Genomic DNA, 27,731 nt, shown 5'->3' with positions numbered 1-27,731 from the left:
GAGAAATTAAAAATCAAGGTATTTATAAATATAAATGCCAGATTTCAGGACATCAGAAGCTGTTTCATAACTATTAACGAAACATCTATAATTCTGGGAAATATAACACTATACTCATTAACTCTTCATATCTTCCTCTACCATACGACTCTGACCAAATGGCACATTTTGCAAATGACAGGTCAAAGAACGTATAGCACAAGTAAGGTAAAGTGTCTTAAAATTATAGAATATTATGATTAAAAGAGGCTTTTAAAAATCATTTGGATTAATCTCAAGGTAAAGTGTCTTAAAATTATAGAATATTATGATTAAAAGAGGCTTTTAAAAATCATTTGGATTAATCACTGCCTGATATAGGGCCAGAGAGGTTAAGTAATTTGTCCAAGGTCAGCCAGAAAGTTAAAAGCAAAGCTGAGACTAGAAGACTAAGACATGAGGTCGTGCTTTTCATACTGGACCACCTAACATACTATAAAAGATGAGTTCTGTTTATATAATATTTGGAAAGTCACCACACTACTGATTAAAATTATTCTCTCACCTAACTGGAAACCTGAGTTTGTTCTGTGGCAATCTTACTATATCAAATACAGTGAAGAAATTATGTATTAAGAAATTGGTACTGCATAAAAGGACACATCTATACATTCTATACATACCATTAACTATTGCCTATATACATATACATATACATACACACCAAAACATACGTATTATAATCTTTACTTAGAAAATGCTGTCATTTACAGATATGTTCTTCCCAAATTAAAAAAAAAGCAAAACAAAAAACATTAGGGGTCACATAAAATGATTAGAAGTTTTGACTGTTTCAGATAAAGTATTTTATTTTTAACCATTAAATTCATTCCTATTAATTTTTTATCTGCTATGTCAAGCTCTAAAAATACACAAATTCAAGTATTTGATTGAACTATTTTGTATCCAAGGAAATTAGATTTCTAATTATTGATTCTTTTTTTTTAATTAATTAATTTTTGGCTGCATTGCATGTTCGTTCATTGTGGTGCGTGGGCTTCTCATTGCGGTGGCTTCTCTTGTTGCGGAGCACAGGCTCTAGGCGCACGGGCTTCAGTAGCTGTGGCTCAAAGGCTCTAGAGCGCAGGCTCAGTAGTTGTGGCTCACGGGCTTAGGTGCTTCGTGGCATGTGGGATCTTCCCAGACCAGGGCTCGAACCCATGTCTCCTGCATTGGCAGACAGATTCTTAACCACTGCGCAACCAGGGAAGCCCATAATTATTGATTCTTAAATGTGCACAAATTAGAAACACCTGGGGACTCAGAGGCCCCAATCCAGACCCAATGAATCTTACCATCTATAACTGGGGCCCAAAATAATGCCTTTAAAAAAAAAATTAAGTTCTTCAATTGATTCTGACAGTAGTACAACAGTGAGTTTAAAAAAATTTTTTATTATCTATTTCATAGTAATGTTTTGTGAAGGAATAAGCAAAAATTTGAAGGCATTTATTCCTTAGGACAGGGGCTGGTTACCTTCCAAAGCAATTAAAAAAGAAAATTCTGGTACACAAATTTCAAAAAGCACTTGTCTGAGGATAAGTGAAGGTAAAGGAACATAATATATTTTTAAAATACTATTAAGTATTTTATAAATAATATATTCCTCACAACAACCCTGTATACTAGGTGGGAAAACAGGCTTTAGAAGAGTTAATTTGCCATGTGAGTCACAAAGTTAATAAATCAGAGAGCTAGAATCTGAACCAAGAGTTCACTTTCAGAATTCTTACCATATTGATATTACCACATCATTTTCTTTAAATTTAATTTGTGGATGGTTAAATGTGATCAGTTAAGATGACAACCAATCAGCCAATAATCTGTAGCCAATATCTGTAGTTTGTGATATATTATTATAGGTAAAGCCCCCTTCCTTCTCTCTATTCTCAGAGGTAAGTACCATCTGGTGTTTATGAATGTTTTTATACTTTTGCATACGTAAATATATGGTACTGTTTTGCATACTTTAAACTACATATATATATATATATATATATATATATATATATACACACATACAGTATAATAATGTATGTATATTCTACATCTTGCTTTTAAACTCAGCGTTACATTTCTGATTATCCTTGTTAATACATATAAGCTCCAGTTCATTTTAAATGTTGTAGAGTATTTCACTGTATGATTATTTTTTATTCTCCTACTGATAGATTTGATGCTATTACCAATTTTTGCTATTTTAAATGGTACTGCAAACAACAGCCCTACATATGTCTCTTTCTGTACATATGCAAGAGCTGTATGCAAAAGTTTTTCTAGAACCTGGGAGAACTGCAGGGTTGTAAACACTTAGGATTTTTTAATAGATTCCAAAACAAATCTGGTTCAAGAAGAGGTAATAAAGATATAATTATGCTTGAGTGAGGCTTAGAATTCCCTATAACACTAGCTTATTATGCTAACTTAGTAACCTAAAATTATTAACAGAACTGTCCCAAAGAGTGTTTTGATTTTCAGTTTATAAGGAATTATGCTGATCTATAAAGCCTAGGCCTTTTGTAAAAATTAGCTTGTAGATCAATTTTAAAGATACATAGGAGTTTTGAAACACATACAGTGACATATTAGCTGACTTTATTCCCCAGTGTAAAATAAGATTTATGATATTCCAGAATTTCATTACAGTGTAAAAGTGATGATTAAGTGAAGCTTCTTATTAAACAATTAGCTATGGGAATAAATGTATACATGGAATTAACAAGCATGCCACTTATTCTTTCCTGATACACATATCTATCTTTACATGGCTTACGACCAAGTATTTAATCATAATTTATACTTAAAGATGACAGAGCTGATTTATAAAATTATGTTTTATGAATAATAAAAAAGCCATTAATCTCAGAACAAAACAACTTACCGTGTTACAGCTTTAATTTAAATTTTATAGTTTTAATTTTTTGAGGCAAGCTAAATATTTACCAAGGAATATTTACCAAGGAATTTATGAGAGAAGAAAACAGAGCAGTTAATGATTCTTTGCCTAATTTTTGGAAGTAAAAACTTACCATACTATTCCTTGGGCTCCTGAACCTATAGGTTTTAAATTCTGATAGCGTTTCAGGACTGTGAATGTAGAATCTCCAATCTCTACACTATAAAAATTGCTGTCACGCTTGCTTCTGCTCATGGTGGCAAGCAATTAATTTAATGGCTTCATCCAAAAATTCACCGAGAAGCTGCAAAACGGAACAAAATGTGATGTTAACAGAATGAATTTGCTTAATCTTAAAATTCAAGTCATCACTCTATTCACAGATTGCTAGATGTTAAAAGAGCTGCTTCGTTAAAAAACACAGTTAGAAAGAAAAAATTACCACAGAGCCTGGTTAGCATCTGTTATACTTAAGAAACAACCAATAGTTTAAAAAAGAAAAACAAAAAGCAAATACTTATAACTGTTTTTAAGGTCACTTCCAGTTTAAAAGTTTAAACTAGTCCTTTCTATGTTTATTATAGTGTTGAAACCTTAATTTTTGTAACTGATAAACTTTCATTCAAAAATAATTCACAATCTCACTGAGTGTTTGTGGAAGGAACAACAAATTGACAGGCTAGTAAGCCGGTTATCACATATCACTCCTACAGAAAAAAACTAACAAACGCAGAGCAGCACCTTGCTGTCATTATAACAGAGCCCCTGATCCCCAATAGCAACATCTGGGTGTAATGCATAAGCTGAGGTTGTAATGGTTGAAAGAAGAGAATCAAGGTAGAAAATATAAGATTAAAAAAAAAAAAGATATAAGGTAAAGTTATTTTAAAAATAAGAAACTATAAGAGAAGCATTTAGTATATTGGGATATGAAACAAAACAATGCTGTTCTGAACTGTTTGGGTCATCTAAAGCATAACCTAAGTTCTGACCACAGTTTTTTACAATTTGTCTGATTAAAAGCCAAAGCAGTCTTTTCCTACCCGTTTGAGTACTGCTTACTGACAAATCTTATTAACCATCCTTACTAGACAAAACTGGCCTATTCTAAAATGCATACAAGGGACTTCCCTGGCGGTCCAATAGTTGAGACTCCACGCTTCCAATGCAGGGGGCGCAGGTTCAATCCCTGGTCGGGGAACTAGGATCCCACATGCCGCACAACGTGGCCAAAAAATAAAATAAAATAAAGTGAGCCTTAAAATGCATGCAAGACAGCTCCAACCTACTCTCCATATCCCGCAATAAACTGAGAAACCAGTTAGGTCTAAAGAATTACTATTTTTGTGTGTGTGGCTGCAAGACAATGCTAACAACAAAAACAAACACACAAAAAATTCTGATAAGACTTAGAATGCAAAGATTTAATTCAACATATATTAAATGCTTACCATGTGCCAGGCACTGTGCTGTGCCCTGGGGCCAGATCATGAAGAGGCTCATGAACTGGATTCTAATAGCTGAATTCTTTTTTTTTTCTTTTTTTAAAGCAGGTGGATGAGTTTATTCTGTGCACACACACGCAGACCTAAGTAATCATATCCACATAATAGCTGAATTCTTAAGAGTAGGATAGAAGCCACTGGAAAATGCAGAGTAAGAGAGTGCCTTGACTAGATCCCTAGCTGCTACTTGGAGATTATACTGCAAGAGAGGGAGCAAGAGCTGCAAGAGGAAAACCAGTGAGCTACTGAACTAAGCCAAATGAAAGAAATAAAATTAAAATTAAAAAGAAGTTTTAGGTAGGTGGAGTTAAAAATAAACAAAAACTAAACAAAAAGTTTAAACAGTGTAGGCTTTAGAAGAAATAAACTGGAAGCAATTGTGAAGGCAGAGAAATGATTCAGATAAATTAAAGAAAGGCCCAGAGAAACATTTCCAAAATCAATAACAAAACTAGTCATGTAATATTCCAGAGAAGACTGTCTGAAACCACAAGTCTCATTAACTCTGCCTAAGTTAACAGACCATAGGCTTGTCAATTTCTACAAAAAAGCCTGTGGAGATAGTGACTGGAACTGTACTGAGTAATAAACATCAATTTGGGGAGAAATGACATTATAACAATTTTGAGTTTTCTGATCCATGAACATGATATTCATTTCCATTTATTTGGTTCTCCTTTAAGTTCCCTCAGCAATGTTTTATAGTTTCCAATACACAGGTCTTGCAAAATTCTGTTCAACTTCTCCATAGTATTATTGACATTTAGATGGTACTGTGAATGTTTTTACGTTAATTTATTTTTATTTAAATTTCAGTTGTTCATTGCTAGTACAAAGAAATACAATTAATTCTTTTGTATAATAACTTTGTACTAAGCTCACTTATTAGTCTTAGTAGCCTTTTTTGCGGATTCTTTGAGATTTTCTACACACACAAGCAGTTTCATTTCTTCATTTCCAATTTGGATGGCTTTGAATTCCTTTTCTTGCCTCACTGCACTGACTGTAATTCCCATACAATCCTGAATAGAAGTGGTAAGAGCAAGCATCATTCATTCCCTCATTCCTGACCTTAGGGGAAAAGCATTCAGTCTTTCACCAAGTGTGATGTAAATTACAGGATTTTACTAGACACCCTTTAACAGGCAGAAAAAGTTCCCTTCAAGTCCTAGTTTACTGAGAGTTTTTTATCACTAAAGAGCATTAAATTTTGTCAAATGATTTTTCTGAATCTATTCAGATAATCATATGGTTTTTCTTTCTTAGTAGATTCATATGGTGAATTATACTGATTGATTTTCAAACGTTAAACCAAACTTGTATTCCTGTAATGACTCTTCCTTGGTAAAAAGTATTATCCTTTTTTTTTTTTAATACTATTGATTCAGTTGGCTAAAATTTCATTAAAGGTTTTTCCATATATTTTTGTGGGGGCTATTGGTCTGTAGTTTTCTTTCATGCTAAGGGTAAATGCTGACCTCATAAAATGAGTTGGGAATTATTCCCTCCTTTTTATTTTCTGAGAGACTCTGTGTAGAACTGATATTATTTCATCTTGAATGTTTGATAGAATGCCTCAGTGAACATTCTAGGACAAGAGATTTTTTGAAGGAAGATTTTTAACTGCAAATTTATTTTTTAAAAAAATATATAGGGCTGCTCAGGTTATCTATTTCTTCTTAAATGAGCTTTTGGTAGTTTGTGTTTTTAAAGAAATTTGCTCATTTCATCTCAATTGTTGGATTTAATGTCTATAGGATCTGTAGACATGTGTCCTCTTTCATTCCTGCTATTGTAATCTGCATCCTCTCTCTTTTTTTCCTGATTAATCTGGCTAGAATTTTATCACTATTATTGATCTTTTTAAAAAGCCAAATTTTAATTTCTGTTTTTCTTTATTGTTTTGTACTTTTCTGTTTCTTTGGTTTCTGCTCTTGTCTTTATTCCCTTTTTTGTTTTAGGATTACTCTTATCCTTTAGTTTCTTAAAATGGAAGCTTAAGAGTACTGATTTGAGGACTGCTTTTTATAATATAAACACTTAATACCATAATTTACCTTTAAAGCAGCACTTCAGAGCTTCATCCCACAATTTTTTTTACCATCAAATCTATACTTAATAATAATAAAAGCAAAATTTTACATAGAGCTTACTTTATGCTGGGTCCTGTTTCAAGTGCTTATACTCTTTTAATCCTCACGACAGTCCTGTGAAGGTTTTCTAATTGTTTATGGATAGAGAGTAAATTCAGTCCCTGTTACTACATCTTGGCTGGAAGTATAAGTCCCATTTACTCATTTTGTCTGATGTTGCATTATGTTAAGAAAGGACCTATTGTTTTTCCATTTTACACATGACAGAATTGAGTCTTTAAAGGTTACCTATGGTTGCAAAGTTAGTAAAGAGTAAAGTGAGGTTTGTTTTTTTTTAGAGTGAGGATTTGAGTCCTTCATCCATACACTATATTGAGTCCAAAATAAAACAAGTCTTGGTGCTGAAGAAGATATGAAGGAAGAGGTGAAGTTACAAACATGTTGTGTCTTAAGCATGTTGAGTCTGAGATACCTCACCGAGACATCCAAATGGAAATATCAATTTGGTAGCTAGATACAGAATTGGACCTCAGAGAAGTCTAGGTGAAAAATATAAATTTAAGAGTTGGCACTGTTATTGAAGCAATGAGAAAGAATATTACTCAAGAGGATATAGTAGTAAGAAAAGAAAGGCCTAAGAGTCAGCTTTGTGGATACCCACATTTAATGAGCAATTAGAGAAAGATAAGCCAACAAAGAAGTCAGAGAAGATGTAGCCAGAGACATACACAGAAAACGAGGAGAACACACTGAAGAAGCCAAAGGAAGAGTGTTTTCAAGAACAGAATGGCCAATAGTATTGAATGCTACAGAAATATCAAATAAGTAGAGTGATGGGGGTAGAAGGGTATTAGAATAGAATGATGGGGGTAGAAGGTAGATTGGAATGAGCTTAGGTGTGAATAGGATATGATTTTAGAAATAAGTTAAGCGGGTATAACTACTTCTTTAGAGAAGTTGATGGAGAAGACACGAGGAAATTGATGGAGAAAGGTATATGGTCAATGGAGGATGATTAGATATTATATATAATATACTACAGCATAGCATGCATAATATATATAACATAAAAACAACCTGATCATATTTATCTGCTAATAGAAAAGACCCATAAAGATAGGAAGGGTGACACTAGGAGAGTGAAAAAGAAACCTGAGGTTTCAGTTAGCGTAATATCTCTGAAAAGGTGGAAAGAAATGGGATCCAAAGCACATTGTGTGGCCATACAGAGATACTAATGCAGCACTGCCGTCAGAAAATACCTTCAGAAGACTGAGACAGAAGGAACAATTTCTAAGATAAGGGCATTAAGGATACTGGTGAGATTTACAGAGGATTCATTTGGTGTACTGTTCTCTCCATAAGGAAGCTGGAACAGGAAGAGTGTGAGGAGGAAATGATATGGAGTCTGAAAATTCATTTCCCTACTCAAAAAGGCCTCTTTGTGGATTAAAACCAAAGAAACTATAGTTACAGAATTTAGATGTGACTGGTCACGAGGCTCATAGGAATAAAAGAAAAGATAGGCATTATTATGCCATTTAATAGAGGAGTAGCTGAGGCTCAAAGTGGTTAACATGCAACAGAATGTTGTGGACATACTGAGTTTCAGCTTTAGCTTTCAAAATAGTCCTCTGCAAGAACACTACACTCATGTCAACGCGGTTAAATTATCATCCCCAAACTCTTTCACCTGATTTACTCATTTCCCTTTCTTTTTTGGGAAATACTTTGACCTCTTTTTTGTAGCTATCCAAATTCTACCTACCAAAGACTAGCTTAAATATAATCTTCATGAAGCCTTTTCCAGCTTGAACCTAATTTCTCATCAAAACCACCCTGCTGTATATTTAGATATGCAGATTTTACTGCCAGACTGTGGTCTTTCTGAGGGCAAGGACTGTGTCTCCTACACTCTCAGATTTCCAAAACATGTCAGCTCTTCAAAAGAGGTATAATTTAATAAGTAACTGCTAAAAATGTTAATCAAGAATGTGAACCTTTTTTAAAGTAGCAAATCACTTTTAAAAGTTCTGTTTATCTTTACCATTGTTTTCCTTCATAAGCAAGAAAAAAAAAAAAAGGCTGAATTAGGCTTTTATAACTCAAGGTTTATTTCTTTAATGTCTATACAAGAAACAAGACTCAACTGCTATCAGGCTGGCCCATCCATAAAATGGTTGGTCTGGTGAGCCTGAATGTAGAGACAAAGGAGTTTAAACTAAGTAGTTATATAAAAAGTACTCAGGGAAAAAAGAGTGAGTTCAATAGAGCCATAAAGCCAGGCCTCACAGACAACTGTAAAATAATTCAGGCAATGCAACAAAGTTCATAATTCAAGCTCTAATAGTCAGATAATCTTGACAATAAGTCACTGGGGTGAATTGGAGCCTATCTATCTTTACTCATCTTGCTTTTATGGCTACCAGCAGACTCCCTCTGTGATGGTTAATTTTGCGTGTCAAATTGACTAGGCCACAGGGTACACAGATATTTGGTCAAACATTACTCTAGGTGATTCTGTGAGGGTGTTTGGATGACTTTAACATTTAAAATTTAAGTCAATAGACTGAGTAAAGCATATTGCTCTCCTCAATGTAGGCGGGCCACATCCAAACAGCTGAAGGCTTGAATAAAAACGAAAAGGTTTATTCTCCTGCAAGTAGAAGGGAACTCCTCCTACCTGACTACCTTCAGGCTAGGATATCATTTTTTTCATGCTTTCAGACTAGAACTAAAATATTGAGTCTTGAGTCTGCTGGCCTTCAGGCTAGAACTTAACATCATCGGCTATTCTGGGTCTCAGGCCTTCAGACTTAGACTAGTGTTATATCAGCTTTCTGGGTCTCCAGAGTACCAACTGTAGATCTTGGAATTTGTCAGCCTCTATTATCTCTCTCTCTCTCTCGCCCCTCCCTCCCCCATCCATCCATCCACCCATCCATCCATCCATCCATCCATCTACCCACCCATCACATTGGTTCGTTTCTCTGGAGAACCTTGACTAATATAACATCTCACTCTACTCTGAAATTTTCTTCTGTATAACTCTTGGCTTCTACTACCTCATGATGGCTGCATGCTGACTTTTCCCTCATCATCTTCTACTTAGGACTCTGCTCAAACATCAGCTTCTCAGAAATGCCTTACATGATTAGCCTATCTAAAATAGTACCCTCTAATCACACCCTCTTCCTCAGCCTGCTTCATTTTTCTTCAAAGCACTTACACTACTGACATCTATTACATGCTACTTATCTGTCCCCTCAACATAAGTTGCATGAAAGCATGAAAGTTGCTCTGTTCATGATTAAATCACCAGAGCCTAGAATAGTAACTGGCAAATATTAGGCATTCAAATAGGTGTTGAATGAACAACAAATGAACAAACTGTAACTATAAGTTCCCATTACGAACTGTCCATCATTCTCCTCCTCTCAAGGAGTAATTTACCGGAGAAAAAAGAGATATGTGCTTGATTAGTTTAATGCCCATTACTGCTGTTTGTGCAGTTTTCATACCAGGCCACTTCACAGACTACTACCCTTGGGTCAAAGGCCTGCCCTGGGCTTATCAATTATGGCCAAGGTGGCAGAACCACATTCTACAGTATCCATCTATGCTAAGGAATTGCTTAGGGCTGCTTTCTCAGCAAGTAGGTAATAGCCTTTAAAATGAGGTTAGGTCTAACTAATGAAGTCTGACTACTTTCAGATTATAGTCAGAGATTCCTGGCCTCACACCTAAGTCAATGTTTCAAAATGCCTATTAAATTTAACATCACTCTTAAAAGCCCTCAAGTGGCCTCTAGAGCAGATCTCAACTGCCACTATGTAAATGCATCTATTTCAGTTCCACGTATTTTTCAAAGCTTATTCTTCAATTATATTTGAAGTAATTAATATAGAAATACCATTATGTCATATACTAACATGGCCCACTCCAACAACAGATTTGTCCACAATTAAATTGACATAAGTAGAAACAATATATCAAATATAAGGTGCATTCTAGGGTAATCTCCTCTCCCTCCTTTCCCCAAAATAAGTTGTGGTCGATTAGCTATTTCTGTCTCTCACAAACTATGCTTTTTTTCTTTCCCTAGGAAGGAGAGTCCCCACTGGGTGGTGTGCAAGCAGTACAAAATCTTGGGCTTAGTGGTTTCTCTTCTATAACAAGGCAGTAGACCCAATATGAACAATGAGCCAGCCCAGGTCTAAGCACACGCTGGAGGGCTCAGGTTGAGACATGATGATCAGGCTTCAGACACAGCTGTTACTAGCACCAAACTACGAAAACCAGACTTTAATCACTAGTATAATTAGCACATTCTTTAGCTACCCACGAGTGGAGAAAGAAATTATTCCAGCCAAGAGATAACCCTGGTGTCCGGACCACTATGAATTCTTTCTATTAGGAGAACCAGAGCCCCACCCACAAAGAAGGTAGGGGAAAGAAGGCCTGGTTTGTACTTCCGCAATTGGATTTTGTACAATCTACTCATAAAATAGATTTAATTCTTTTTTGTGTGTGTAAATTTTTTTAACTGAAATACAGTTGATTTACAATGTTGTGTCAGTTTCAGGTGTACAGCAAAGTGATTCAGTATATACATATTCTTTTTCAGATTTTCCCTTATAAGTTATTACAAAATATTGAGTATAGTTCTCTGTGCTATAGAATAGGTCCTTGTTAGTTATCTGTTTTATATATAGTAGTGTGTATATGTTAATCCCAAATTCCTAATTTATCCCTCCCCCATTCCTTCCCCTTTGGTAACCACAAATTTGTTTTCTATGTCTGCAGGTCTATTTCTGTTTTGCAAATAAGTTCAATTTGTATCTTTTTTTTTTTTTTTTAGATTGCACATATAAGCAATATCATATAATATTTGTCTTTCTCTGCCTGGCTTACTTCACTTAGTATGATAATCTCTAGGTCCATCTACGTTGCTGCAAATGGCATTATTTCATTCTTCTCTATGGCTGAGTAATATTCCATTGTACATCCATACCTTAATTGAGGTTACTTGAGTAGGTTTTTTACATTCCAACCACAAAATAATGCTTAGACAGGTATCCCTTCACAATTTCTGTACTTTGAGGATGACTTTAGCTACATGAAAACCTCAGAACTAGTTTCTAAGATTTAGATATTCAAATTATTTATTAAAGATCTCAAGACTTTATAGCAGTGTCCTCAGCCATAAAGTAACAGGCTGCTGGCTACTTTTTAAACAAATGATGATAATACACTTTATGTAATGGAACCCAATATGGTTATGAAATTATCATCAACATTTCAGTTAGATGGTATCCAAAATTGTTAAATTACTTTGTTCTCAAAACGGCAAAAATCTCAAAATATTAGGAAACTGGCTCTGGGCTGCTCAACTGTATTTAGATTATTAATGTTAGTGGCTAAAATGCAATGCCAATATTCTCAATGACATTCAATTCAATAAAAACAGGTAACCTAATTTGTAAGAATATACTATTTCCCAAGATACTCAAAAGATATTTTCATTTGAAAGTTAAAAAAATTCATACTTGTAAATTCCTATAAAATTTTTATGAGTTCTTATACAAGAAAGAATACATAGTTTTAAGGGTACCTTTGTACAGTGCAGTACCTGGGTAAATTCTTCCACTATCCAAAAAATTGATCATGCAAAATAACTTATTCCTTGAGAAAGATTCAAATGCCTGCCATTTTCTAATAACTTTTGCCAAGTCTTTTAGTAATAAGATTCTAGGCTCACAAGAGAAGAAAATGTTGATCGCATTCAACCACCACCAGAGACACTTTCTAAAACCACAAACTGGGAATAGCAAATGAGAAGTGTCCCAGATGCATCTTACAGGGAATTTTATTAATGTTAGTTAATTCCACATATAATTACCACCAGTTTATCTTGCCAGCAATGGAATTATGATCAGAATTTTTAAAAAGTGCTAGCTGGTGTTAGAAGAAAATGATTCCATGACAAACAGCTTTCTGTAATTAAATGTGCCTGTTCCCAGCAGGAAAAAACAAAACAAAACAAAACACTGAATTTCAGAGTAAATTACACCATTTTTCAGAATCTGTAAGCTCAGCAAGACGGGGAGAAAAAAAGCATTTCCATTTGATTGTATTAACCAGGTATGACAAATCTAAGTTGAAGATTTGCAAGAATAGTAAAAAGTTTTAATTGTCCAGCTACAAAACTATAATCAATCACTCAGAAACAGCTTTAATTTTAAGCTCTATCTCGTCTTCAAGTTGCCCTTCACTGGCTAAGACCTACAGCTTGGGTCATAAAAATCTCTTTTTTCACTACTAACACAGTAACAGCAACAAAAGCCAGAGACTAAAAACAGATTTTTTTCCTGCATAAATCTATAGCAGATATTAAGTGTTTTCTCCTCTAATCTTCTCCCCCCTCAGACCCTCTAAAGAGATATATGACTTTCAGGAGTAGTTCAATAACCTACATATGGAAAAACCTCATGAAGTCACTTAGAAGACAATTTAAACATAACATGGGTGTCCAACATGCCAACTGGCAGGTGATAAAATGACTAGCTTTTTTTTGGTTTGGATCTTTCGATTCACAAATGTTAACAGTGCTAACTACTCTAAGTATATTTATTTGTTCCTAAAGAACTCTCTAATTCTCTAACAATTTTAAGCTATAACACAGTGAAATACTTTGAAGGAAAAAGATTCTTGAATAATAACGTCAACTGACTTAGAAGAAGCCATCAAAAAACAAGGCACACGGGAAGCACTCAGTATAAGAACAAGTCCTAACAGTGCTCAGAAGGTCCTAGCAGTATTACAGTGCTGAGTAATAATCACTAATTATGATATTCCTGAGGCTTTAAGAAATTAAATGACCAGTGTACTCCATTTCAGAAAGCCAGAAGCTGGCTAATAAAATTTTTTAAAGCAAAGTTATGTTTTTTAAATGTCAGTATACTGGGGAGATTTTTAAAATCGCATATAGTACGCATCATTCATTGGCAATAAACCTGTTGCCAAAAAGTCACAGTTAATCCTCACATCTTTACAATCTCCTTTCACGTTCCACTATTTCTTGACCCCTCTGGAGAGCCACTCAAGAATTCCCAAATCCAGTGGCCTGTTCAGTCAACTCCTCTTTAACTTCTCTTAAGTTTCTCTGTAAATTGCTCAAACCTTGCAAGCACGTTTTCTCTACTTCCCACTCCTTAAATGCACACCGTGCCTAATACCACCTTATCACTCTATATATTACGCTTCCTTGGTAAAGTCATAGCTTCAATTATGACTCCCAATTTCGTTTCCAGCCCTGACCTCTCTCCTATATTTTCAACTGCCTCTTGATCATCTCAGTATGGATATTCCATGGGTATTCAAACTCTAAATAGTGAAGATCAAACTTTTCTTCCTTCCAAAACTCACTCTTCCTTACACATCTATTTCTATTAGCAGCAGTACTATTCTTCCAGCAACACAGGCTGCAACTCTCCAAAGAAACTACTGTTTCATTTTCCTTTAGTGTCACCTTCATTTTAGGATCAGTCTCACACTGAGTTACTCTCACTTATGTTCTGCACGTAAGGATTCCCACCCAGGCCTTTAAGAACTCTACTTTCCTGTTAGTCCTCTCATGTTTTTACTTCTTTCATTCCTCAGCTTATGGCCCATTAGATAGACCACCACTATGACAATAACCCTGCCCTACTCTCTCCTAATGCACCAACCTGAAATCGCACAGCACAAACCAAACTAGCTGTCTCCTTTTCAGCGTATACGTAGACTGCTGAACAAAAACCACAATGGTCCATAGTGCTTTTAAGTTCAAGGCCTTCAATCTAACCCAGGCAGAAAATTCTAGATTTCCCCTAGTCAGCTATCCCCTCTAATTTCTACAAGGTCTATTTCAAAGAGTCCCACTGCTCCTTCCATCTTCAACCCTACCTTACTTGTAGATAATCCCAATCCCTTCCCAGAGAAAAGTCAGGAAATAACTTCTTCCCTTTACTAAACCAGGGTCCAAATACTTACTTTTGCTTCATTCTTCACTATTACAATGTAACAGTACTCTGAATAACTCTCCTGATCTTACTCAAGTAATCATCAGTCTTTCTCCTAGCACTCAAATATGATTAAGACCCTGCTATTTAAAAACAAAAATACATACATACTTTAAAACCCTATTTCACTGTCAAAAACAATCACTAGTTATTGATCCCTCTCTCTCCTTCCTCTCACAGCCAAATTTCTCAAGCACTGTTTATATCTGCTGTTTTGATCTCTTTACTGCCCCCACCAAGAGTCCTCAACCCTCTGTTTCTACTTTCACCACTTCCATTAAACTCATTCACCAACGTCATCAACAAGCTCTTTGCTCTGAAACCCAACAAAACTTGACTCCTTAGGCTGCTCAGCAGTAACTGGCACTGTTCACCATATTCTCCTGTCTGAAACACTCTCTTCTTGGATTCCCCAAAACACTGCATACTCCTGATTTTTCTTACCTTCTGTTCCTTCTCAGTCTTCCCTTATAGGTTCATTTCCCCTACCAGCCCTCAAAAATGACTCTCTTCAGGGTTGTCTTGGCTCTCTTCCCTTGTTAACACTCTCCCAGGGCAATCTCACCCACTCTTACAGCTTCAGCTAGCATGTAAAACTAGCTTTCAAACATTTATCTACCACTGAGATTTTTCCTCTGCTCTAAATGTATATATTCAGTGGTCCATTACACATTTCCACTTACATGTCTCAAAGCTACCTCAAACTCTGCATGTGCAAAAATGAATAATTCACTCCATCTCCTTCAATCCCCACCAAATTTGCCTCTCCTATGTCCTTCCAGCTCAGGGAATGCTATCATCATCCACTCAGTTATACAAGCCAGAAACACAGACATTATCCTTGTTTCTTTATCCTCCCATATCCACTTACCATGCAGTTCTGGAGAGTCAATCTTTAATCTACCACAAATTCATTCTCTTCTTACTCACCTCTCTAACTCAGGTCAACATTAACTATTGCTTGCATTGCTGTATTCTCCTAAAGGGGCCTCTAATCCCCTTGCCCCTAATTCTTCACTCTGATGCCAGAGTGATCTTCTTAAGTTGGTTCATTCTGAGAAATCTGTCCAGCCTACAACTCGCTGCACCCCCTTAATTGTGACAGGGGTGGGCTTTGAAGCAGTTATACTTATTCTATATGCTCTACTGGCCATAGATGATTAGACCAAGGGGAGATAAGTGAGATAATGAGCCAATCAGACTCTCTCCAGGGGATCTGGAATTGGGAGAAAAGCTAAGAGGGGCTGTGGGTTAGCTTTGTAGTTAGAGAAGCCAGGTATACAAAGAAAAAACAATGTATCATGAGCTAGAGACAAGACATGCAGTGATGAGGGAGAGCAAGAGCAAAAGCACCTGATATTAATTGATAACCATTTCTGGTTCTAGACCTTTGTGAGGTCCAGCTGTACTTCCTACCCCTGTACATGCTGAACTTCCCTGGACCACTTTCTTTGCCTTTTTTGGCTTAAGTTTCTTACTTGTAACTAAAATATCCATAACTAAAATAATTGTTCTAACATGCACATTTGACCCTGAATCCCCCTTGCCTAAAACCATACCGTGTTTACCTTCTGCTCAAAGGATAAAGGCCAAACCTTTCATTAGGATTTTTCAGTACTCTGGATGATTTGGTCCTGGCCTCCTCTCCAATCCCAAAATATAGCCACAATGAACTTCTTTCAGTTCCACAATGTATCACTGTCTCTCTCTCATTTCCAAGCTGATACACAGTTTCTTTTTGCCTGCAACATACTTCTCCCTGCTTATTTTCCCTGGTCAAGACCTACCCATCCATGAGACTTCAAGATTAGTAGTCAGGACACTCATTGCCAGGGCACACTGGCCTTCTATGGCAGCATATGCATCACCCTAAATTGTAAACATCTGGGTTTCCCACTGGACTAAAACCCATAAGGGCAAAGAGTATGTGTTTTGTTCACACTTGTGTTCCCAGAATTGTACAGAAGAAACCCAAATACTTATGAATGAATTAATCTAATCGATGGACAAATAATGGTGATTTTACTCTGATAATCTTGATAAAATGTTCGACTTCCGAAGACACTATCTTACCGAACCTCGTTTCTTCTTCTCTAAACTACTTCAATGAATTCTTAACTAATCTCCCTGCCTAATTTCACCCCACTCAAATCCATCTGCTATCTGCTGTAGCAAGTGGGTACTACAAGAGACATTAGCTCTCTCCTCTGCTTAAAAACTGCCTCTAGAACAAAGTTCATCCAAATAGACCACTTTTAATTTCTTGAACATGTCAAACTTTTCTGCCTTTTTGCCTCTGTTTCTTTCTGAGAAATGACCATCACCATCCTTTCTAAGTGTTCAAATATAAGCCATCATATAAGGCCAGGAAATTATAATTTTTATCTTAATTTTATCTGTACTTCTCAAGACACTTAATATTTTTTATGTTATACTAAAAGTTGCCTATATATAACTGTAAACATTTTTTTGAAATACAGTTGATGAATAATATGCTAGTTTCAGTTGAACAACAGTGATTCAACATTTAAATACATTACAAAATGATTACCATAATAAGTCTAGTAACCATCTGCCCCTATACAAAGTTATTACAATATTACTGACCATACTCCTTATGCTGTATATTACATCCCCGTGACGTACTTATGACTGGAAGTTTATATCCCTTCACCTTTTCCACCAAATACCATGCCTACCTCCCCTCTGACAACTACCCGATTGTTCTCTGATCTATGAGTCTGTCTTCATTTTGTTTTGTTTGTTCAGTCATTTTGTTGTATAGATCCCACATATAAGTGAAATCATACAGTATTTATCTTTCTCTTTCTTATTTCACTTAGCATAATGTCCTCTAGATCCACCCATGCTGTCACAAATAGCAAGGTACCATTTTTTAAATCTTCTTTATCCATTCATCTATTGATGGACACTTGTGTTGCTTCCATATCTTAGCTATTGTAAATAATGCTGTCATAAACATGGGGGTGGGGTGCATTATCTTCTCCAGTTAGTGTTTTTGTTTTCTTCAGGTAAATGCCCAGAGGTAAAACTGCTGAATCATATGGTAGTTCTATTTTTAATTTTTTGAGGAACCTCCATAATGTTTTCCATAGTGGCTGCACTAATTCATAATCCCAACAGTGCACAAGGGTTCCCTTTTCTCCACATCCTCACCAACTCTTGATATCTGTTGTCTTTTTAATTATCGCCATCCTTGACAGGTGTGCAGTGATATCTCATTGTGTTTTTGATCTGCATTTCCCTGATGATTACTGATGTTGAGCATCTTTTCATGCACCTGTTGGCCATTTGTAAGTCTTCTTTTGGAAAATGTCTCTTCAGATTCTCTTCCCATTTTTTAATTGGATTGTTTGCTTTTTTGATATTGAGTTGTATGAATCCTTCATATATTTTGTATTTTAACTAGTTATCAGGATTATCACTGCAAATACTTTCTCCCATTCAGTAGGATGCCTTTCTGTTTTGTTAATGGTTTCCTTTGCTGTAGAAAAGCTTTTTAGTTTGACATGGTCCCATTTGCTTATTTTTGCTTTTGTTTCCCTTGCCTGAGGAGACATCCAAAAAAATAATGCTAAGACCTCTAATACTACTGTATATTGTCAATTTCTTCTTTGATGCACGTTAGTATTTGCTTTATGATTTAGGTGCTCCTATTTTGGGTGTATATACATTTACAAGTGTTACCTTCTTGTTGGATTGATCCCTTTATCATTAGGTAATGCCCTTCTTTGTCTCTTGTAACAGTTTTTGTTTTAAAGTCTATTTTGTCTAAGTACTGTTTTCTTTTTGTTTCCATTTGCATGGAATATCTTTTTCCATCTTCTCACTTTTAGTCTGTGTGTGTCTTTATATCTGAAGTGAGTCTCTTGTAGCATATACATTGGTCTTGTTTTTTTTTAACCATTCAGGCACTTTGTCTTTTGAATAGAGTATTTATTTACTATATTTACATTTAAAGTAATAATTATCAATAGGTATATACCTAACTGCCATTTGTTAATAGTTTTCTGGTTGTTTTTGTAGTTCCTTGTTCCTTTCTACTTCTCTTGCTCTCTTCCCTTGTGATTTGGTGACTATCTTTAGTGTTTAGATTCCTTTCTCTTTATTTTTTGTGTATCTATTACAGTTTTTGGTTTCCACGAGATTCATATATAACAACTTATGTATATAGCAATCTATTTTTGTTCATGGTCTCTTAAGTTCGAGCACATTCTAAAAGCACTACATTTTTACTCCCCTCCACCCTGCTTTATGTTTCTGACCTCATAGATCACATCTGTTTTTTTTTTTTTTTTTTGGCCATGCCGTGCAGCATGCAGGATCCTAGTTCCCTGACCAGGGATCGAACCTGCACCGCCTGCAGGGGAAGCGTGGAGTCTTAACCACTGGACCACCAGGGAAGTCTTGCATCTTAAAATAAATTTATTTTGTGTATCCCTTAATCACCTACTACAGATATAGATGATTTTACTACTCTTGTCTTTTAACCTTCCTACTAGCTTTGTAAGTGGTTAATCCACTATCTTTACTGTATGTTTGCCTCTACCAGTGAGATTTTTCCTTTTGTAATTTTCTTATTTCTAGTTGTGGCCTTTTCTTTTCCATTTAGAAAATTCCCTTTAACATTTCTAGTAAGGTCAGTTTGGTAGTAATGAACTCTTTTAGTTTTTACTTGTCTGCAAAACTCTTTATCTCTCCTTCAATTCTGAATGATAAACTTGCCAGGTAGAGTATTCATGGTTGTAGGTTTTTTCCTTTCATCACTTTGAATATAACGTGCCACTCCCTTCTGGCCTAGAGAATTTCTGCTGAAAAGTCAGCTGATAGTCTTGTGGGAGTTCCCTTGTTCATAACCAGTTGCTTTTCACTGGCTGTTTTTAAGATTCTACCTTTAATTTTTGTCATTTTAATTATGTATTCATGCAGACCTCTTTGGGTTCATCTTTTTGGGATTTTCTGTGTTCCCTGAACCTGGATATCTGTTTTCCTTCCTCAGGTTAGGGATGTTTTCATCTATTAGTTCTTCAAATAGGTTATCTGCCCCTTTCTCTCCCTCTTCTCCTTCTGAGACCCCTATAATGCAAACGTTAGTATGCCTGATGTTGTCTCGGAGATCTCAAACTACCTATTTTTAAAATTCTTTTTTCTTTTTTTCTGTTCATCTTTGATTTCCATTACTTTGTCTTCCAGATCACTGATCCATTCTTCTGTATCATCTATTCTACTGTTGATTCCTCCTAGTGTATTTTTCATTTCAGTTATTATATTCTTCAGCTGTGACTGGCTCTTTAATATTTCCTAACTCTTTGTTGAAATTCTCACTATGTTTGTTCATTCTCCCAAATTCATCTGTAAAACCATCTGTGAGCATCTGTAAAACCATTACCCTGAATTCTTTATTGGGTAGATTGCTTATCACCATTTCATTCGTTTAGTTCTTTTTCTGAAGTTTTGTCTTGTTCCTTCATTGGGGACATATTCCTTTGTCTCCTCATTTTGCCTAATTCTCGGTGTTTATTTCTAGGTACTGGGTAGGCCCTTTATGTCTCCCAAATCTTGGAAAAGTGGCCTTATGCAGGAGACGTCCTATGGGGCCCAGGTGCATGCTTCCTTCTGGCCACCAATATTCTGGGGTGTCCCCTATGTGGGCTGCATGTACCCTTCTGTTGTAGCAGGGCTGACTACTGTGAGCATGCTGATAGGTGGGACTGGCCCCTGGCCCTGCTGGCTGTGAGGCCCTGCCCAGGTTGCTCTGCTGGGTGGGGTAGGTTTCCCCAGTGACTGCTGTGGGCTGCTTGCGGGCAGGGCAAGCCCCCAGCATGAATGGGCTAGAGTGAGGATTCCAAAATGGTGCTTCCTAGTACTGGTGTCAATAGGGCAAAACGAAATCCCCAAAGTATCTGCCACTAGCATCTCTATCCCCAGGGGAGTCCCGACTGCCTCCTGATTCTCCTGGAAGCTCTCTAAGATTAGTAAGTGGGTCTGACCCAGGTGCCTTTCAAATTACTGCCTCTGTGCTGGGACTCAGTGTGTGAGATTTTGTGTATGCCCTTTAAGAGTGAAGTGTCATTTCCTACAGCCCTCTGCCTCTCCGGATTGTAAGCCCTGGTGGTTTTCAAAGCCAGATGTTCTGGGGCTTATCTTCAGATTGCAGGACCCCCACGGTGGGGAATGTGATGTGGGGTTTGGACCCTTTGCTCTGCAGGAAGGAACTCTGTGGTTGTGACAGCCTTCCCATTTGTGGGTCACCAACATGGTGTGGGTCCTGACTAGACTGTGTCTCTGTCCTCCTACCTGTCTCATTGTGGCTCCTTCTTTATATCTTTAGTTGTAGAAAATCTTTGCTGCTAGTCTTCAGGTCTTTCTCACAGATAGCTGCTCACAGATAGTTGTAATTTTGGTGTGCCATCCATGGAAGGAGGTAAGTATAGGGTCTTCCTATTCTATCTTGATCCCCTTCCTAACTGTAAACTTTTATGTCAACCAAGAAATGTCAAGTTTCTTGTTTAAGCAAAGATAAAATATGTAAAGAAATTCAACATAAAGTGACTAGCATATTAATATTCCCAAACATGATAATCATGATTACTTATAATTAACAAAATCACATTTATCTACAATGTAGACTTTTCACATTTAGAATGTTTTCATTACCAAGGATTGATCCTTTGTCCTGGTTAATGATGCCCCTCTAAACTTGAAACACATTTTCTATTAACTAAAATGGTCTTAATTGTAGGGGTGCACAAATAACCAAGGTATCTCAATCAATATTAAATTTTCCTTCATGGGCTTGGTACCTCAGATGATTTTTGGACTTATACCTTCTAATCATTCAGTTAAAATGGCAGTGTTTCCAAACTATGAGTTCCAACCCACTGATGTGTCATGAAATTAATTTAGTGGATTAGAATTTTTTTTTTAAATGAAACAGGAGAGTAGAGAATATCAGAGTACAGCTCGTGTGTTAATAAGTATCTGTGAAACTTTTGTTTACTCACATGCACACACAAATACACAAATATGTACTGCACACAATAAAAGTTATTTTTTTCCCTATGGACCACAGTCAAAAAATGCAAAATAACAAATCAATGATATTTACAAGACACAGGAAAAATGTTTTAAAAACCTTGCTTCATTTCCAACTAACAGTAAGTTACAGGGGGTTAAATATTTAAATATACCTAGGGCTCTCTTATTACATAAGGACACATTCATTCACAGTCACATCAAATTATAGGAAACAGACTAGATAAGTTGTATTCTAAAGGAATTCTCATCTGTTTTGTATTTCTTGTGGACTTACTTTACTCACCAAGGACATTCTGTGAGCTATGAAGTAGAACATGCTAGCTATTAAATTGCTACATATTGTGACTTCTCATTGAATCAGGAAGTGACTAAACAATACAATACGCACTTAAGATTTAGATGGAGTTGATTCAGCAAGATATAATAGTTATCCAATTGTCATACCACAATTGCAACTCACTGAACATGCTTATTCTTTGACAACTGAAAGTTCGTTCCTTATATTCATACCTAAAATATCATACAGGTACATAGCTATCAATAATAAAATGGCTAGGAATTCAACATACTTTTAAAAAAACACCCTTGCCAAAGATTCTTTATAGTTAGATGAATAATTTTACATTTCCCTCAAAAGATGGAATAAGACTCTCTTTAGTTTATCATTATTCTGGTTATCAAGAGTTGGCAAAGTTTTGGAATTTCCACACAAGGCAACATTTAGTAAATATGGTTAATAATACTGTCAACACCCAACAATACACTAAAAGGAATAAAAATCTCAGGCAGTGTGTGGATGATATATAAGATGACATGAAAGGTATAAATTTACTTCTGGTTATTGTTTAACTGAAATCTGATGATACAACATGAAATCAAAGAGTTCAAGTGAGCAGTACTGATTATTTTTGTTTTAATAGTTGTGAAAATATGATATCAACTTCGAAAACTTTGAAGGATGTGTACCTAACGACTGTTTACTGATACAGTGAAAAAGGACAAAAACTACAGAGCCAAGAAAAATGATACCACATCCACAGAGAAATTAAGTAACCCCCTTTAAATAGGTTTTTTTTTTTTTTTTTACTGCTTATTTTATTTTATTTCAGTCTTGATTCTTTAAGAACCTTGGATAACAACCTTATTTCCTCTTTTACACAATTTTAGCTACGAAACCCTTATGAGAGGATAAAAGGGAGTTTTACGAAAAGAAACAAATTATTATCTAGTTACAATACTGTTAATACTTTGTGTATTGCTGGATCAATAACTTCCTATTTTCCCTTAAATCATGTAACTATATTTTCAAACTGATAGAATTAATTCATAGTTATTACCATGGGTACAAAATATGTACATATGCATATGCATATACAATGCTTGAAGAATAGGTTAGGTGCAAACAGTTTCTCTGGGTAAATCAATTTTTATACAAAGCTTACTATCATTCTAAGGTTATCTGTCAAAGAGACAGTATGACTAATTGTTCTAATTTGCCAAAAAGTCTAAGAACACTTTTTTATATCAAAGGTTAGTAAAAAATCAATTGTCAAAGGCAATCAATCAATACATTGCTCGGAGTTTGCTGCCTTTAGGATACAGAAGTATCCAACCAGTTAAAATAATTATTAAAAATGGTGTCATTTCAGGAAATAATGGTGTTCTCTAGGTCAAAAGAACAAAAGCAACCCCTGATATCCCAAAGAGGCCCAGGTTCCCTTTTTGGAGGTACAAGCACCATCTTCCCAGGAGACTACACAGATGCCTGGAGAGAATGAGAGCACTGAAGAAGGTCTAATATGGATCCAAATTTTGCCTTTCCATCCTCTAGTTGTTTGACCCTAGGCAAACTTACTTAACCCATTTGATTCCTCAGTTTCTTCATTTGTAAAATGAAGATATTTGTATTTGTCTTTTAGGTTATTGGGAGAACCAAATTAAATAACATACATTAAAGTAAGAAACTGGCACATGATGAGCATTCAGCCAGTCTCACTTCCCTTTCCTCTCCACTTAACAACTCAAAACAGCTAACCATGAACACAAAATATTTCTAAAGAATACAGTTTAAAAAAATTCTTATTTCATACATATCAACAGGGATGATGTCAAAAAGAGATAAAATTCTCCTCATACTGCACACATGATTGATTACAAACATAACCTCCATCAGCCATTTCATTCTACCCATCAGTTGGCTCCAGAAATTCAAGGAAAAAAGTAACGTGGTAGGCTCCCTGCTGATAAACATGTCCTGCTTATTCATCTGGTATTTCCCCCACTGCCTAGCACAGTGCCAAAACAGGAACACTCAGATATTGCTACTGAACCAAAGCAAACAGCCGTAACATTAGTGCCTCAAAAACTCCCAAAGTACCACCATATTCTGCAAAATGACTCAAAATGACTATGAGTCAGGAAGAAAAGAATGAGTTAATAACTGAATGCCCAGTTTGAGGGAATCTATATAGAGATTATTGGCAACTGAACTCAAGTCCAAAACAGCTCTTGAAAGCAAAAAACAAAACAAACAAACAAGAATCTTCTAAACATTGCAATCATCAGCTGCTTTTCAGATGTTTGTAAATAATCAGAAAATGTGGGGTAACTTGCCATCACATACATGTAAAGCTGGAATGACTGGTGCAGATAAGAACTCATCAAAACAACTTAAAAGCAAGCAGTAATCAGAAAGCAGAAATCACAAAACGCACAAATGTCTATATGAGCTGCCACAGTGATGCACTTGAGCCATCTAGTGGATAAAAGAAAAAAGTTTAATTGTGTAAGAAAAATGCCCTATTGTCCCAATCTCTATAAAAACAATAATAGGGTATATGTTTGAGGGAACAGTAAATTACAATCCATGAAAGATAGCAGAGAACTAAGAAGTATCAATAGGTATTGGGGAAAGATGAAGGATAAAGTGGTGACAAATCTGTCCAGACAGAATTCAGATTTTATGGATAATTAAAGATGAATACTAAAAGCAAACACTCCTCCTTATGACATTTTTCTTAAAATCATAAAACCATCAGACTACATGTAAGTCTGTAAAAGCCATCAGAGAAAATAAGAAAGATTTAGGAGGCAGCCTCTTGTTGGAAAGAAGAAAAAGGAATCAGAATACAGTGAACTTCTATAGGACTAAATGAAGAAAATGATGATGCCAACTTTCTGCCTGAGGATTTCCATCCAATTAGGGTTATGACAACCCCAGCTCACTTAGGATCTCCCCTCACCTCCCTTCTAGCAGAGAGGAAGACCCTCAGAGAATGCAGAAGACAAACTCCAGGCCTGAGAAAGGACGAGAGGATTAAACTCCTCAAAGTACTCATATCAACAGCATTGCTTCTGGAAATCAGAATGTCAAATTTAAAAATTTCAGAAGCCACAAATTACTTGAATGGTGTGATACTGAGCAATTCACTTAAATTCTGCAGGCAAATTTTTCTCATCCATAATATTATGGTCTTAGAATAAATTAGTGGCAAGATCACTTTAATTCTAAAATTTAATGGTTTTTTTAGGTTGTATGCCCCCTCCTCCAATAAAGAGGGTAATAAAAGGAAAATGGGGTTTGGAGTTTGTATTTTTTCCCATTAGTTCATATAAACAACAGAGACTGTGTTCCAAGCTCCAAAGAGGAAATAAAGATGACTCCCTGACCCCAAGCAGCAGAGACACTAGTTAGCAGAAATAGTACACTTGACTCAAGTTCATTTTAATGCAAGGCAGAAACAAAGGTCATAAAAGATACAAATGCAATGCTACAGAAATCTTTAAGGCTAAGAATTTAGCCTGAGAAAAGACAACTTTTGCTTATGTATCAGTATGTATCATTCTTTCTGAGATTCACTGTGTAGGGAGGAAGAGATGGTGGAGGGGATAGGAATGTGAGTGAAGAGAATGAATGGTAAGAAGAAAGAAGCAAAAATACAGAAAAAAAAAAAGAGGTAAAACTGGCAACTGTCAAGAAAGAGTAAAAAATGTCTATTTTTCTGGGCATACAGGCCTCACAAAGGCTCTACTGCTGCAAATAGGGCTAGAAAGGTAGGATAAATTTATTCTCATAGACCACAGAACCATCTGAGGGTTTTAAACAAGGCAAATGAACCTGGCCAGGTCTATGGAAATGTGGGAAGACTTAAGAAGTACACTGGAAAGAGAATTACATGAAGAAGAAGCTAGAACTGAAAACGTTCTAGTCTGTGTGCCAGGAAGGATAGCAATATTATTAACCCAAGTAGAAAACATAATTAATACATCATGTAAATTACTGTTTTATACAGGAACTGATAAGACGAAAGATGCAAGCTAAGAGAACACCTTAGGAAAGACCTATATTTAAGGTTTTGGTTCTTTGAGAAAGTTTAGGAAGAAAGAAGGAAGGGAGAGAAGAAAGGAGAAAGGAAGAAATGACAACAGCAATCAAGGTAAGAAGGAAAACTTAGAGAAGTATATTATTTCAAGAGACAGCAACGTTAGTAGTGTAGAGTGGCAAAAACAATACTGGCTTGAAAATTGAAAGGGAGACAGAGAGTGCGGAGATTTATAAATACCTTTCCTTTTTGAAAAGTATAAGCGTTACACTATAAGCAAAATGAAAGCATTTACTTAAGCCTAGGAAAGGTAGGTTGAAAGGATTCACGTTCAGTGGTTTCTGTTTTGGCACAGAAAAAACAACATGAGGTCCTGTGGAACAATATGAAATTAGGGGCAGAGGTAGAGAGCTTGGGAACATGAGAAAAATGAAAACGTTATAAAGTGCAGTAGTGATCAGAAGTCAACTAAGGGAGTCAACTAAAATAGACTGACAACATCAGAGAAGCAGAAAGATGAAAAGATTAGCTGACATGACAATTTTGAGATCTTAGTAATGCGATCAGGTGATGATGTCTAACGGTTATACAAATGCAGAAGTGGAGCTTTTTTTAAAAATTTTATTTATTTTTTTGACCGCATTGGGTCTTTGTTGCTGCACATGGGCTTTTCTCTAGTTGTGGCGAGCAGGGGCTACTCTTCGTTGCAGTGCGTGGGCTTCTCATTGCGGTGGCTTCTCTCATTGCGGTGGCTTCTCTTGTTGCGGAGCACGGGCTCTAGGTGCGCAGGCTTCAGTAGTTGTGGCATGAGGGCTTCAGTAGTTGGGGCTCGCGGGTTTCAGTAGTTGGGGCTCACGGGCTTAGTTGCTCCACGGCATGTCTTCCTGGACCAGGGCTTGAACCCGTGTCCCCTGCACTGGCAGGCGGATTATTAACCACTGAGCCCACCAGGGAAGTCCAGGGGAGCTCTTTTTAAAAAGTGGGTCAGATTTCCACTTCACAGTGGAATCAGCTAGCCTGATACCACTTCCATAATATTTATCAATTCAGGTTTCTCACTTCTTTTGATCCTACTTGGGTTATTTATATTTTCCTTTGAAAAAAAAATTAACCACTTCATCAAGATTATAGATTTATTGGTGCAGAAATGAACAAAGAACTCATCCTATGAAATTTATTATATATCAAAAAGTGTATTAAGTATACACACACACTTTAAAAAGGAATAAAGTGAATGTCAATGTAACTGCCACCCACTGCCAGGATCCTTGAAATTCCTCCCCAGCACCATCCTTCTCTCTCATCCACAAGAGGTAACCATTTATCTTAAAGTGTGTGAAAACCATTCCCTTGATTTTCTTTACAAAGCTTCATAATCTAGGTATTTGCTCATATTTTTCAGTTTTGCCTGTTACTGAACTTCACACAAAAGAAACCACAGTGAATAAATTCTTCTGCGGTTTGCTTGTTTCTCTTGACATTATAACTGCAATACGTGTGTGTGCCTGCAGCTGTGGAATGGCAATGCACTGTATGAATATACCAGTTTTTTAAAATAAATCTACTGTTGATGGATATTTAGGTTGTTTCCAATTTGGGGCTATGATGAAAAGTGCTACTATGAACATTCTTGTAGCTATCTCCCATACACATTTGCTTATGATTTTCTACAGTATTTGCCTAGGAGTTGAACTGCTGGGTTATAGGATAAGCACATGTTCAACTTTACTGGTTGATACCAAATTATTTTCCAA

The 27,731-nt window shown here is 36.1% G+C and overlaps 1 protein-coding gene across 3 annotated transcripts in view; it reads right to left on the bottom strand.

Annotated features, from left to right (window-relative positions):
* MAPK8 (mitogen-activated protein kinase 8) overlaps positions 1 to 27,731 on the bottom strand; it is a 113,521-nt gene that overhangs the window by 47,191 nt on the left and 38,599 nt on the right. For all 3 annotated transcript variants that reach the window (XM_068548036.1, XM_068548035.1, XM_068548037.1), the window contains exon 2: positions 3,069 to 3,239. In XM_068548036.1, coding sequence (XP_068404137.1) covers positions 3,069 to 3,190 — 122 coding nt within the window. In that variant the 5' untranslated portion in view covers positions 3,191 to 3,239. The remainder of the gene's footprint in view (positions 1 to 3,068; positions 3,240 to 27,731) is intronic.

Source organism: Eschrichtius robustus, chromosome 7 (assembly GCF_028021215.1).
Source record: "Eschrichtius robustus isolate mEscRob2 chromosome 7, mEscRob2.pri, whole genome shotgun sequence".
In the NCBI taxonomy this organism is placed as follows: domain Eukaryota; kingdom Metazoa; phylum Chordata; class Mammalia; order Artiodactyla; family Eschrichtiidae; genus Eschrichtius; species Eschrichtius robustus.
This window is presented reverse-complemented; position numbering and strand designations above follow the sequence as displayed.